The sequence below is a fragment of the Primulina eburnea genome, chromosome 10, assembly GCF_022965805.1.
Source record: "Primulina eburnea isolate SZY01 chromosome 10, ASM2296580v1, whole genome shotgun sequence".
Classification (NCBI taxonomy): domain Eukaryota; kingdom Viridiplantae; phylum Streptophyta; class Magnoliopsida; order Lamiales; family Gesneriaceae; genus Primulina; species Primulina eburnea.
The window spans coordinates 19,858,128-19,872,243 of record NC_133110.1 but is presented as its reverse complement, the minus strand read 5'-3'; the positions used below and the strand labels follow the sequence as shown (position 1 = coordinate 19,872,243).

Sequence of the window (14,116 nt, the reverse complement as noted above, 5' to 3'; positions counted from 1 at the left end):
CAGACGGACGAATTAAAATATAAAGGCGTAAGGATTTTCTTCAAACTCTCCCTTTCCTTTCCTCGTTCTTTCTCTTGTTTCTTCCTGAGGAAAGATTTATACATATATATATCATATTTGCATGTCTAAGCAACGTGTCCTCTTTTCACATATTTAGGTGGCGTTCGGGCGGTCGAGAATTACCGCCCGGGCGTGGAATGTTCTGCCCGCACTTGTTATGCACTGGCGCTCAAGCGGTCAAAAACTTCCACTCGGGCGCCGAACTTGCTGTCCAAATTCTAACCATATTGAACATTGGCGCTCGGGCGGTCAAAACTACCGCTCGGGCACCAGTAGTACTGTTCAATAATTGTGTAATTCCTATGCTTTGCCCAATATGGTCTCGGAATGGCCTGACTACAATCACATCAGCTCATAATCCATAATCTCAGAAAACAGAGTCAAAATCTCGGGCATTACAATAGAGTAAGTGGGAAGGATTTGAGACAGGATGAGGACCACTCAGATCCGTCAGAAAAGTTATGCAGATCAGATGTGTAGAGATCTCGAGTTCGCATTAAGGGGTCAAGTTTTTGTGAAAGTCGCATCGATGAAAGATGTGACTAGATTTGGAAAGAAAAGCAAGCTCAGCCCTAGATTCATCGGACCATTCGAAGTCCTGGAGAAAATTGGGACGCTTGCTTACAGAGTCGCCTTGCCGCCGAATCTGGCGGGAGTTCATAATTTGTTCCACGTCTCTATGCTGCGGAAGTACATGTCGAATCCTTCGCATGTACTGAACTATGGGCCACTTCAGCTGACGTCGCACCTGTCATTTGAGAAGAGAACCACTCAGATACTGGACAGACAGGAGAAGAGGCTCCAGAACAAGGTGATCCACATGGTCAAAGTCAAGTGGCTGAATCATTCCGAGGAGGAGGCTACTTGGGAGACTGAGGCCGAGATGAGGAGTATCTACTCAGAGATATTCAATATGTTTTAAATTTCGAAAAAGAAATTTTATTTTAAGGGGGGAGAGTTGTAAGGTTCAGGAAATTTAAATTTTTGTAACCCGGATGCATGCAATCTAGGGTTTTATTTAAATTATGGTTTTATTTATTTTTATGCATTTAATCTATAATTGTAGCATGGTTAGGAGTTATTTCACGATATTTTTAAAAGTTCACGCATTAGGGTTTCTAGTTGCATTTCGCGCTCGATCGAGGAACGTAGACCAGAGATTTATCAAGAAAATTATCTTTATTGCCTGTTTAATTTTTATTTATTATTATGAGGTGTTTTTAAGGGTGTTTTCGAAAAATGGGCCTTTGTTGGTATTTTTACTCGCAGGGTTGTATTTTTAGAAGGTACCAAAATTTTAACGATTCGGAGGAGTTTTTGAGGGTTTGGGCAATAATTTCATAAACGCACCAAAAAGAAATATTTTTCGGGAGCATTTTTGGGCTTTTTGGGTTGGATTTAGTGCTTAACGGGCCCAACACCTTTGTGTTATCCCTTAATCCTTATTTTTGGCCAATTAGTGCATTGTTTAAAATTTAAATATACCCTAAACTAATCCTAACCCTAAACCTAATCATTTGGCAGGCCACACCCTTTAGTTCCAGCAGCTTTTCTCGTGAGTTTCAATAGCGTTGCAGAAAAATATTTTGGTCCTCCATTATTTCTTCAAACAAATTACCTCCCCGCTCCTCCGGTGCTTCCCCGACGTGCGATTCTTTGAGTTTTCGAGCATCTACACTTCAAGGCACGCTTGTATCTCGTTTTCTCTTCATTCAGGCCATAATATTGCTTTCAATTATGTAAAAGCATGAGGATTTTGTTCGGTTAGCATGAGGATTCGTTTTTATGCAAGTTTTCGTTATGTTGGTTCATTCTTGTGTTGTACTCTCATGTTTTCTTCAATTTTTCTGCAAGGGGGCTGCTATTTTATTATTTAAAGGGGGTTGTGCACATCTAAGACCAAGAGAACCAGGAGCTGGAGTCACGTCTTGGATGAGTTATTTGGTAACCTTGTGTGAAACATTCGGTTAAGGCTCGGCTAAAGAGGTTTTGGGAACTAGAAAAAGTGAGCACCGTGGGGCTTGCATGGGGGTGTGGCCGAGAGTCATGTAGGTCCAGTAGGGTATTAAGATGGTCTAGGAGAGGCTGGTCACGTCAGCTTGTGGGCAAGGATCGAAAGGTCGAGATGTTTGTGCTTTAGGGTTTCTAGTACGAATGTGCAGAAATAATTCTAGAAACTTGTAGGGGTTGTTCAAAAGTTTAGAATATTCGTCTACATGGTTTTAAGGCTGTAAATGTGTTTTTAAGGTGTGGTAAAAAGTTGGGAGAAATGTGGTTAAGTTTTGATTCGAATCTGTTTAAAACCGAGACTCCGGTCCAAGTTTTAAAACGAATCGATTAAGTTTTAAAACGGGCTTGAGTTTACGTCTAAGAAATATTTTTAAATATATTTTGTGATGTTTTAAGGAGTTTGTTAAACTTCGGGTCAAAATTTAGAGGTCCACGGGTAAAACAGTCATTTTGGGTTTCCAGGAGGAAGATGGTCATTTTGCACCCCGGGTAAATTTTTAGTCCAGGGAGCGCCCTAAGCACAAATTTTAATGTTTTAAATGTTTATGTATCATGATTATGATTTTTATGAAATTATGAAAATTACGTTGTGTGCTTAATTTTAAGAAAATTTACTTATGCTTGATTTTGTTAAGTGATGAAAATGATGATGCTTTGAAGGATGGGAATGAGTTGTGACTAATGATGTATATGCAAATGATATTGATGAGGCCTAGAAATGGTGGATGGGTAATACTGTCGCTGATGTCCGACAGTCGCCAGGTACCACGGTTATATGTAGATGGATCCATCGATTAATGATGAAACGATAAAACTGATACAGAAGTCACAACTAATGAACTGAATTCGATTAAAGAAAATGTACAAGTATATGATGATAAGATGAGCTGTTTGACATGTTATGATTTCATACTACACGTTTACGTTTATGTTTTTAAGTTCATGAAATGTATATTGATTACAGTATTTGCCGCAGGGCTGGATGTGCGCGCACGACCCGAGGACTACACTTTTCCACACATCACGATTTTATAAGCTTTGAGTAGACACGGTATGTTTTACACGCTTTCATGATATTCTGTTAATTTTCAGAATTTTACTTGTTTATTTTATTTTATGCATGATTGTGGGCCCAGTTTGCAATATTTTTAAAATGCAACATTTTATCTGTCGATTGTTTGAGATGATTTTTAAATTTCCTATTTTTCAGTAGGGTTTCATGCATGTAAAATACTTAAATATTATTTGCAAAAATGTGAGCTTTTAAAAAAAAAATTAACAGCATTTTAAATTGGTAAACATTACATTTTGGGCCTTTGTGTTTATGAACAAGTAGGCCTACTTATCCTAGGTAAACTAGGCCCAATAACACCTATTTAATAGAAAAATAAAAGTTTATAAAAATTTAGTTTTAAAAGATAATGCATTTGATATTTTAAAAGTCCTTTGTTTGCCCAAAACCGGTTTCTCGAATAAAGTCATGCTCATCTCGTAAAATAGTTTGAATTCTACCATATCGAGAAAAATTTAATCATATTAATAAACCTCGATAATATTTATTGAAAAATATTTATTTTTGTCTTGGCCGTCCCCAGTCACCTTTCTCAGTCTATTAACGAATATTCGGGTAAAATCCTTAATTTCATGAATCATGCATTTGAACATTTAAGAATGTAAAATATATCATTTAAGTGTTTAAAATCAATTAAGTAAAATAAATATATAATTTAAATCATTTGCTTGTGCATAGTTTATATGGATTGGCATTTGGACGTTACATCTCCATATCACCTAACAACAAAAAACAAACATAAGATAAAAACAACAATGTAATATGCATACTTGCTAAATGAATAAAAAATTTTGTAAAAATTCAAAAACAAACATATAACTCAAAACCCACACATGTCTTACAATGTTATCAACTAAATGCCTCAGGCAAAAAGTATGATGACGGCTTGGGAACACCAATTCAACTACTTTTACGATCCTAGTATGTCTATCGGAAAAATATTATACTGATCAAACATTGTTACATGTTGCGATAAAAGCACATTTCTCAACTTCCAAAAAAATCACATCCAATTATCATCATTTTTCGCATCTACCACTCTATAGACCATATAAAATATATAATCAATACAATATTTCGACACGACGACCAATATGCCACCTTTATATTTATTTTTATTAAGAGTACAATCGAAGAAAAGTAAACGTCGGCAGCCACTTACAAACCTAACAACACATGAATTTAGGCAAATGAGAACCTCTGAAATTTTTTTGTGTCATTATCTATTTCACAGTCCATACGTTGCCTAGATTTTTTTTTTAAACCGCTCAACTATACCTCGCAGTTTATAGTACGACCTACTATTCATACCATGTATATCATGAATTGCTAGCTCCTTACCCATCCAAGCTCTTTGATACTAGACTTCAATTCCATAATCTCTATGGATATATTTTATGAATGTGGAAGGCCGATAGAATGGTTCTCATCTCGATTTATCATTAAAAAGATGAGCCACCCATGCACCATCAGGTCTAGGATGACCTCTACTACGAAGTTTATCCTCGTCGCAAGTGTGATTAGATATAAAGTCCGAATGACAAAGCTTTTTCCTGCTTTGTGCACGAATCATAAACTCTCCACTCACAGTTCTTTTCGCTACAAATAGCTATAAGCTTACGACTATCATTTTTCTTAAACATGAAGGATCTTATTGTCTCAAATGCATAATTTTTCAAACATATCCTAAACTCATTGGCATTATTAAAATTCTGACCTTCCCCACGTACACAATTAAGCCAAGACTCTATGGAGTTTGAAAATGGAATCAATTCCATATTGCTGTAATTTGCACAATACATTTCATCTTTAGCAGAAGACCTATAAATCAATCAATGGAGTACAATCCATCCACAAAAATATATTAAAATCATTATGATATTACAAAATCATATGAAAACAAAAGAGAATTACCTTTCATCATATCTGTTACTTATCAATTGATCACTTTTTCTCAAACCCCACATCTCAATTATTATCAATTTCAAATGTAGGTACAGTTTAATCATGTTCGAGACAACATCATCGTCATTCAAAGTAACATATATCATTTCATGGGGAGTTACATATTGCAAAAAAACAATCTCTCACTTAATCTCATCACACTTTGTTGACGGACAAAAAAATAAGTCCATTAAACTCATAGAATAATTTAAGGATATCATGAACAACTCCTCGTAACAGTGACAGCCGCCAAAAATTTCTTTATTCGATGAACTACCTCCAGATTCCATCTATGTTTAGCTTCACCAATCCATTAAATTAAATACTAAGAAAAATCAGACGATAAAATACAAAAAAAACATACAATTAAATAAGAAAATCATACAATGGAGCTCAATAAATGTCAAAGAAGATTGAACAAATTCTAATATGCACAAAAATAAACCTATCTATAAGAATCAACCTCAAAATTGAAAAAAAAAAAAAATACTCAATTATACACAACTTAAATAACCAAAAAATTTCTAGAGCCAGAAGATGAAGATTGACTGCACTGTAAATAGATTGATGCGAACGTGGACGTTCCAAGGAAAGCATGGGATCCTTTGCAGTTGCCGGAGGGACCAATCACGAGGGGTCGACTAAAGAGATTCAAGGAGGCGCTACAAGGAGTCATGAGTAAGCCTGAAGAGGTCGCGATGCATGGGAGTACGTTTGGAGGCCAACGGAAAGTCGTTCAAACATTGGTGTTGCTGACCGAGTCTGGACGGACCAGTACACGGACCTGCACACGGGGTCCGTGTCCTTCACAAACTGGGAAGGCTTTTTACAGTGGCTCCACGGACCTGGAGACGACCCAAGCACGGGGTCCGTGCCCTTTGAAGTTGGCAAATACAGTGCCTACACGGACCCGTACACGGAGGTGAGCACGGGGTCCGTGTCCCTTGATCCCGCTTGAAGAGTTTACAGTATGTACACAGACCCAGACACGGAGGTCTACACGGGGTCCGTGCCTAGCGTTTTCTGCGCGGATTTGTTTCCTTTTCTAGAGTTTTATTATTTTGGGAGACTAGATTTTTGATATCTTTTGATATATTGACTATGTTGGACGAAAAATTACACACAATACACATAATATTTTTGAGTTATCAAAACTTTTGAGATTTTTCTCTCAACTTTTTCAAAGCCAAGCTTTGTCAAATCAAATCAAACTTATCAAAGTTTTTAACTTTGTGGCGTTTGTCGATCGTTGCTTGTGCGGATTGTCGTAGGCAAAGTTCTTCGAATGTTCGTATAGTTTTCGATTGTTTATCCTCGTGTTTATTTGTTGCTAAACTCTTGCTAGTTTAGAGGTGAATATCACACAATACTTGATTCAAAAGATCGGGAAAAACACACGAATCTTAATATCGTAATTGAATAGAGGGTGCGATTTATTTTTAATCGTGTTTGCTATTTATTCATGTCAAGATTCATATCAGAGATCGATGAGGGAAAAAGTCGCCTGAAGACAAAGAAGACCAGAAGAAGAAAAAGAGGTGGATGCCAATTATTGCCGAAAAAGCAAAGTGACGAACGAGACCTTCAAACAAATTTTCTAATCTGTAAAAAAAAAAGAATAAAAGAAAAGAAGAAGAAGAACAAACGAGCTCAAATATGCAAATAATTGAGCTTAAATGATGAGAAAAAAATACATTGCCATCGGAAAAGAGACCAGAAAAAATAAGATCGTCTTCTGTTCTGGACATCGGAATTCTTTCAAGAAAAAGGGGTGCTCTCGGTTTAGTTAGGGGAGCATAAATATGTTTTATAACACATAAAACATGAAATGGGTTTAAGCATTGAGGAGGTAGAAGTAAAAAAAAATGGCCGTGGGAGTCTTTAATATACAATTTTGACGTGGGACTGATATCTTAATTCAAAAGTTGAGTAGGGATTTTAGATAAAATTACCTGAGGAAAATAACATTAAGAAATAATTTTTTTAAAAAAATTAATCAACATCTACATGTACAACCTACAATCTACAATCTACAAATAATTAAAAGTTTGAATAAAAATCCAAACATCAGCTACACTGGGACCACATTATGCAGAGAGATTCCAGCGTTCACACTGCCAGTCGTCCGCTCTCTTGGATTCTTTTTAATGCTGCCAGATCTCTTAGTCCACAGTCAAGAAGTCAGATCCAGGCACAGATGACATCATCCAATCCGTAATTTGGTTATGCCTTTCAAAAACTGTAGAGCTTCCCATGTATTTCGCTAACCTGATATTTTTTTTTATTGAGAAGGCTACAAGTTTCCCACAAGTGTTTGATTGGTCTATGAATGATGACACATAGTCCTTACGCTTCTTTTTGTATTTTTGCTGATAATTCTGCTGTTAAATATTGTGGACGAATGGTTATTTGTTTGATTCAAGATCCCAATTCAGCAATTTGATTACTTTTGGAGTATTCATTTGTCTTTTGTTATTTGTCTGTGCTGTAGTAGTATTGAGCAGAACAGTTGACAGAAATCAGTTCTTTGAATTAGCCATGGAAGAATATAGTTTGATGACTACAGATGGGACTGTGGATTATCGTGGTAACCCTGCCATGGAAGAAGGTAGTTTGATCACTACAGATGGGACTGTGGATTATCGTGGTAACCCTGCCAAAAAGAGTGAAACTGGAACATGGAGAGCCTGCCCTTACATTTTAGGTACTGATAACCACAATAATCTTGAAAGCCCTTTAAATGTTTTGAAATTTCTTGTATTTAAAAGTCAATATCACCCCGTTTTCTGGGAAAAGGGCGATGAATTTTTTATTTAATTCTTTTAAAATTGCGGCTTTCGTCCCCCAAGTTGATTCTAATTGGATCGGTAAGGCTTCGATATACTTTTAACTGTTCTTCATGAAAAAATTGTCTGGTAATTTTTTTAACTTGGGGTGGCAGGAAATGAGTGCTGTGAAAGATTAGCATACTATGGGATGAGCTCCAATCTAGTGGTTTATTTCAAGAAAAGACTTGGCCAACACAGCACAACTGCTTCCAACAACGTGACGAATTGGTCGGGAACCTGCTATATCACACCACTCATTGGAGCCTTTGTGGCTGATGCATATCTTGGAAGATACTGGACAATAGCATGCTTTTCTACCATTTATGTTATTGTAAGTTTTTAGTCACTCTGCTAGTCAGATGTTGCAGATTCATTGTTATGGTTGAAATGCGAGGGGCCAGTAGATTTTGATCCGTAGTCATGCTTTGCTTTTAAAAGAAAAAGAAACTGTTTTTCTTGAATCTCGATGGGTACAGGGAAATGGTTAGATTGTATAATGTCATCATATGCAGGGTAGGTTTATGCTTTATCCTTGGATTGAACTTATTGATATAGGTGTGAAAAAGGAACTGATAAAAAGTGACGTCTATTTTTGAATTTCGAATTCAGGGGATGACGTTGCTGACATTATCGGCATCGGTCTCAGGCCTAAAACCAACTTGCCGTGGAAACGACAACTGTCACGCGTCAAAAATGCAAGCTGTTATTTGCTTCGTAGCACTTTACCTTGTAGCACTTGGGACTGGTGGGATCAAGCCATGCGTTTCCTCCTTTGGGGCTGATCAGTTTGATGATACTGACGATGTAGAAAAGAACCATAAAAGCTCTTTCTTTAACTGGTTCTACTTGTCAATCAATATCGGTGCCCTTGTTGCTGCTTCTGTCTTGGTTTGGGTACAAACCAATGTTGGTTGGGGATGGGGATTTGGTATTCCTGCTGTGGCCATGGCCATAGCCGTGGTATTTTTCTTTTCTGGTACTAGATTGTATCGTAACCAAAAGCCTGGTGGCAGCCCCCTTACACGTATCGGTCAAGTTCTGGTAGCATCTTTCAGGAAATACAGAGCTAAAGTCCCGGCAGACTCCTCGATGTTGTTTGAGACCGTGAATACCGAATCTACAATCAAAGGAAGCCGCAAGATTGAGCACACAAAAGATCTTGGGTAAATCTGATATGAAATGTCTAGTCTGAGTACCTGAGAATTATTTTTACGCTGCAATTGGCGTCAATGGCAAGCAGTGTCAGCAGGGGCGATCTCCCACCAAAAATGATTTCAAAATTTTATGTATTATGTTGCTAAAATTACAAATTCAGCCCAAAAATCTGTTGAATCGCCCCCTCAAATGAAGTCTCAGGTTCACCAAGTTTACCAGCAAATGCTTTTTGTGAAAAATTCATCTGACATCTACGCTTTCAAATGCAGTTTTTTTGACAAAGCAGCAGTACAGACACAATCTGACCGCATAAAGGGCTCGGTAGATCCATGGAGACTTTGCACTGTGACTCAGGTTGAAGAACTGAAAGCCATTATAAGACTACTGCCGGTGTGGGCTACGGGTATCATATTCGCCACCGCATACGGCCAAATGGGCACTTTGTTTGTGTTGCAAGGTTTAACCATGAATCCCCACATGGGAGATTTCGAAATTCCTGCTGCATCAATCGGGATTTTCGACACTCTCAGTGTAATTTTCTGGGTGCCGATTTATGACAGAATCATAGTCCCAGTTGCTAGGAGATTCACAGGCCACAAAAATGGGATTACTCAACTTCAGAGAATGGGGATTGGCCTCTTCATCTCTATATTCTCCATGCTCTGTGCAGGGATTCTTGAGCTCGTTAGGCTTAGAATCGTGAAAAGAAATAACTATTATGAGCTGACACAAATACCAATGTCTATTTTCTGGCAGGTTCCACAATATTTCATTATAGGATGCGCCGAAGTGTTCTTTTTTATCGGCCAGCTCGAGTTCTTCTACGAGCAGGCACCCGACGCCATGAGAAGCCTGTGCTCTGCTCTTCAGCTAACGACCGTTGCTCTTGGAAACTACTTGAGCACGTTACTCGTGACTATCGTCACGAAAATAAGTACCCGGAATGGGAAACTGGGGTGGATACCGGATAATCTTAACTATGGTCACCTTCATTACTTTTTTTGGCTCTTGGCCGGGCTTAGCATGCTGAATCTTTGGGCCTTTCTCCTTGTGGCAAAGTTCTACACTTACAAAAAGGCAGTTGGAACTCTTCGCTAATTAGTCAAGCGCAAGAATCAGACTCGAGGCCGCAAGCGCTACGGTAAGTATCTACACGAAACATAGTCTGAAATTTGTGTGTAACACAGTCAAGTAGATTGTGATTATGGTGTTTGAATATAGAAAACAGAATTGTTACAAAATGTATACTTACTCTTGAAACTACTGTGTGCTCAAACTTTAATAACATTGTGCTTGTTGGATGCTTCAAGCCAATATTGTTGATCTATACACGTATATATACACATATGGTATTCATTGTTCGGATCCTGCCTTGTTTTCCTTCTGTTTTTCGCTCAAATCTAACTTATAAACAAAATACAGTACAAGACAAGATAGTGCTAAATATATTTTATTTTCGTTTCCAACAAAAATAAAAGTAATGGTGTGTCAATTTATTACTTATATCCCATTGTTCTTTGGGTTAGTTTCATGTGAGGTCGTCTCACGGATCATAATATGTGAGACGGGTCAACCCTGCTCATATTCATAATAAAAAGTAATATTTTTTTATAGGTGACCCAAATAAGAGATCTGTCTCATAAATACTACCCATGAAACCGTCTCACACAAATTTTTGCCTAATTTCTTTTATCTACATATACAAAAGCACAAAAAAGTTGAAATGGGCCTGTTTTGGTACGGTGGCAGGTCACCAAAAATATACGTGTGTGTTATTATTTCTTGAGTTCAGAATCCATGCCAGAATAAACCTACTCGCAATCCCGAGGAATTCATATTTTCGGTCTTCTCTTTCCCGTAAACTTCTTTTTTTTTTTTTTTACCAGTGTGTTTAGTATTTGACGGTTGTTTCCGGATTAAGCTCTAGGTTAGTTACTGGGAGCTTCAAGATGCACCTTTTTAGAATTCTGAAATTAAAATTAGAAATTACTATATCAATCTTCTCTATTCACTGCGACTCTTCTTTCATGTTTCATTTGTTTCTAACGAAGCAGCCATATAGAGTTATTTCATGATGATTAAACGTTTTGCTATTCAACTTCTAAGTTTTTTCCCGCATGAATTGCTGTTATTTTGTTGTTGGGAGAAATTACTTTCATCTGTGTTGAGTGGGTTTTCAGGAGAGCTGCTTATGCTATGAGACCTCTATAGTAGCCTCTTCAGAGTGTAATAGCAAATAAAATTTACTTATTTTCCCCTAACTATTTGTCAAGGTTGATTTACATAATATTGACATTAAAAATTGTGTATTAAATAATATTTGATATATGTAGATTGGGTGAATAAATTTAAAATTTATATTCCGTATAATTTATTTTACAAATACTTATTTTTAGAAATTTTATTCGAAATTGTGTTACATATTTTGTTATTGTCTTTCTTGTAAAGTTTTTGAGTTAAAATGTAATATAATAATAAAACGAAATTAAAATAATATTTTAAACAACGCTGATTGAAGAATTTAAAATTTATCTGAATATGCTAATTTAAATTTTTCAAAGAACAAAAAATATTTTCAAAAAATATAAACAGACAAAAGGAGGCATCACGAATCTTAACATTTTAGTCTTTTTGGGTCAAGACAAATGTATATTTTCAAAATGGGTCAAACCCAGATGACAGAGCCTGCTAGCCTCTGACCTAAGTCCAGCCCAAGTAGTATTTCTAATGAATCATTTCTAAATAGACACTACTGATTTCCTGATTGTCTCAGGCTTGGTTGCTTCGTGTTTTTCTGCTAAAGTCAAAATACAAGAGAATCGAAGATGATAAGTTACGATGATTTTTATTGTTCGGGGGTTGTGGCAGCAACAATAGAAATCAAGCCATTTTCTTCCCACCTCGGTACAACATTTTATGTCGATATTTTCAAGAACCATAAGCCAAGTTAGAGGCCTAGGACGACCCGTGCTATTGGTGAATCCAACCATCTCGTTTGCCTTCAGAATGAGTTCCATGGGTGCATCGACTTTGACGTATCGTCTTGTCCATTCCTCGATGGTTCTTTCGTCATATTTCCGTTCTTCTTCCTCTTCTGCTCTTTTCACTTTTTCCTCCAACACTTTCTTAGCCTTCATCGGTTTCAAATACAAATCAACTTGATATTGGTGTTTGGGAAAACCCATAAACCGCAGAATCCATCATGATAAATCATCAAGAATTTGAATGAAAACTTAAGCGGAAGCGTACCTGAAGCCATAATCCTGAATTGTTTAGAACGTGTCTTGATCTTCCGGATCTACGCGCTCTTTCTTTTAGAGAATCCTTTAGTTTCTCTTCAGAACTATTTTCTTAATGGGGGAGAGAAATACTGAAAGTGATAACGCGAGATCTGGGGACCATGATTCATATTTATAGATAATGTTTATCAATATCTTCTGATATTTCGGTTTTAGCCCATCATAAAAACAGAAATTACACTCATGTCTCTACACATTAAAGACCCACAACCCATTAGATACATTAAAGCCCAATAACCCGAAATATTAATTAATCACTTTATTTTGGGCTTAATTTAATAGACAACCCGCAATTATTCATATATAAGCCCATATAAATAAATTGATCCAACAATCTCCCTCTTGGGCTATATGTGCAACTTTATAATTATGTTTGTGAAAATAACCTTATGAGCTCAAAATTGTTGTCATTCCGAAATGTATCTATAACTAATCTGGTCCATCAATCACATCAACATAGGATCAAAGCAGTCTTCGCTAAACTCAAGGTAACTAGACCCATCAATGGTCACATATGCCAACACAACTGAATGACATGGATCATGAAGTGGATGTGTAGCATGGAAATTTCATGCAATGTGACCGTAATATGCTTATTTCCAACTGGTCCTCCCTTTAACCTTATTGAGATCAAACTTTAAATCATAATCAGAGTGTGACTTAACTTAAAATTTATTTCTGCAGAAAATAAATTTACATAACTGTAACTGAAAATGTCTACAACTGAAAAGCATTTAAAATAACAAACTTCCACTTAAACTGAATTTTCTCAATTGACATAACACTCATATAGCAGTGTGCTCATGAAACTGTTTGGGTGGTAGTCCCTTAGTAAGCGGATCCGCAACCATGGAGTTTGTACCGATATGCTCAATAGACAACTTTCCACTCTGAATTCTTTCTTTAACAACCAGAAACTCGATGTCAATATGTTTTGGCTTCATCGAGTTCCTGCTGTTATTGGAATACATAACTGCTGATTTATTGTCACAATGTAATCTTAGTGGCTTTTCAATGCCCTCAACAATGCGCAGCCTCGTGACAAAATTTTGCAGCCATATTCCGTGATTGGATGCCTCATAACATGCTACAAACTCAGCTGCCATGGTGGAAGAAGCTATAAGTGACTGTTTAGCACTCTTCCAGCAAATGGCACCTCCAGCAAGGAGATAGATGTAGCCCGACGTAGATTTCATGCTATCTTGGCATCCAGAAAAATCGGAGTCAGTATACCTAATGATCTCAAGCTGATCCAACCTCCGATATATGAGCATGTAATATTTTGTTCTCTGTAGGTACTGTAAAACCCTTTTGACTGATTTCCAATGTTCCACTCCTGGATTACTTAAATATCGTCTCAACATTCCTGTCACGTACGCAATATCTGGACGTGTACAAACCTGAGCATACATCAGACTCCCCACTGCAGATGCATAGGGAGCCTTCTGCATTTCTTTTTCCTCAAAATCATTCTTTGGGCATTGTTTTTAAGACTAAATTTGTCTCCCTTAGCCACAGGGGTATCTGTTGGTTTACAATCTTGCATCCTGTATCGCTTGAGAACTTTCTCGATATAGCCTTTCTAAGATAATCCAAAATACCCCGAGAATGATCCCGATGTATCTGAATACCCAATACAAAAGATGCATCACCAAGATCTTTCATCTCAAAATTCTTAGCTAGAAATCTCTTGGTTTCATGCAACAACTCTATATCGTTGCTAGCGAGTAGAATGTCATCAACATAGA

General features: G+C 37.0%; 1 protein-coding gene across 3 annotated transcripts; it reads left to right on the top strand.

Annotated features, from left to right (window-relative positions):
• Nucleotides 1–7,165: 7,165 nt before the first annotated feature.
• LOC140803203 (protein NRT1/ PTR FAMILY 8.1-like) lies at nucleotides 7,166–10,378 on the top strand. Of its 3 annotated transcripts, none has more exons than XM_073158931.1 (5): nucleotides 7,166–7,341; nucleotides 7,623–7,790; nucleotides 8,028–8,245; nucleotides 8,524–9,077; nucleotides 9,339–10,378. In XM_073158931.1, the coding sequence occupies exons 2-5, from the start codon at nucleotides 7,625–7,627 to the stop codon at nucleotides 10,165–10,167; spliced, it is 1,767 nt and encodes a 588-aa protein (XP_073015032.1). In that variant the 5' UTR covers nucleotides 7,166–7,341; nucleotides 7,623–7,624; the 3' UTR covers nucleotides 10,168–10,378. The 3 variants fall into 3 exon arrangements, with proteins under 3 accessions (XP_073015032.1, XP_073015033.1, XP_073015034.1); XM_073158932.1 differs by having other exon boundaries at nucleotides 7,578–7,790; XM_073158933.1 differs by having other exon boundaries at nucleotides 7,324–7,341; nucleotides 7,581–7,790.
• The last annotated feature ends 3,738 nt before the right edge of the window (nucleotides 10,379–14,116 follow it).

Excerpts from the sequence above, each read along its gene's own strand:
- LOC140803203 (XM_073158931.1), top strand. The coding sequence starts at position 7,625 with ATGGAAGAATATAGTTTGATGACTACAGATGGGACTGTGGATTATCGT. Across the intron at positions 8,246-8,523 it reads TTTCTACCATTTATGTTATT|GGGATGACGTTGCTGACATT; the intron begins GTAAGTTTTTAG and ends TTTCGAATTCAG. Across the intron at positions 9,078-9,338 it reads GAGCACACAAAAGATCTTGG|TTTTTTTGACAAAGCAGCAG; the intron begins GTAAATCTGATA and ends TTTCAAATGCAG.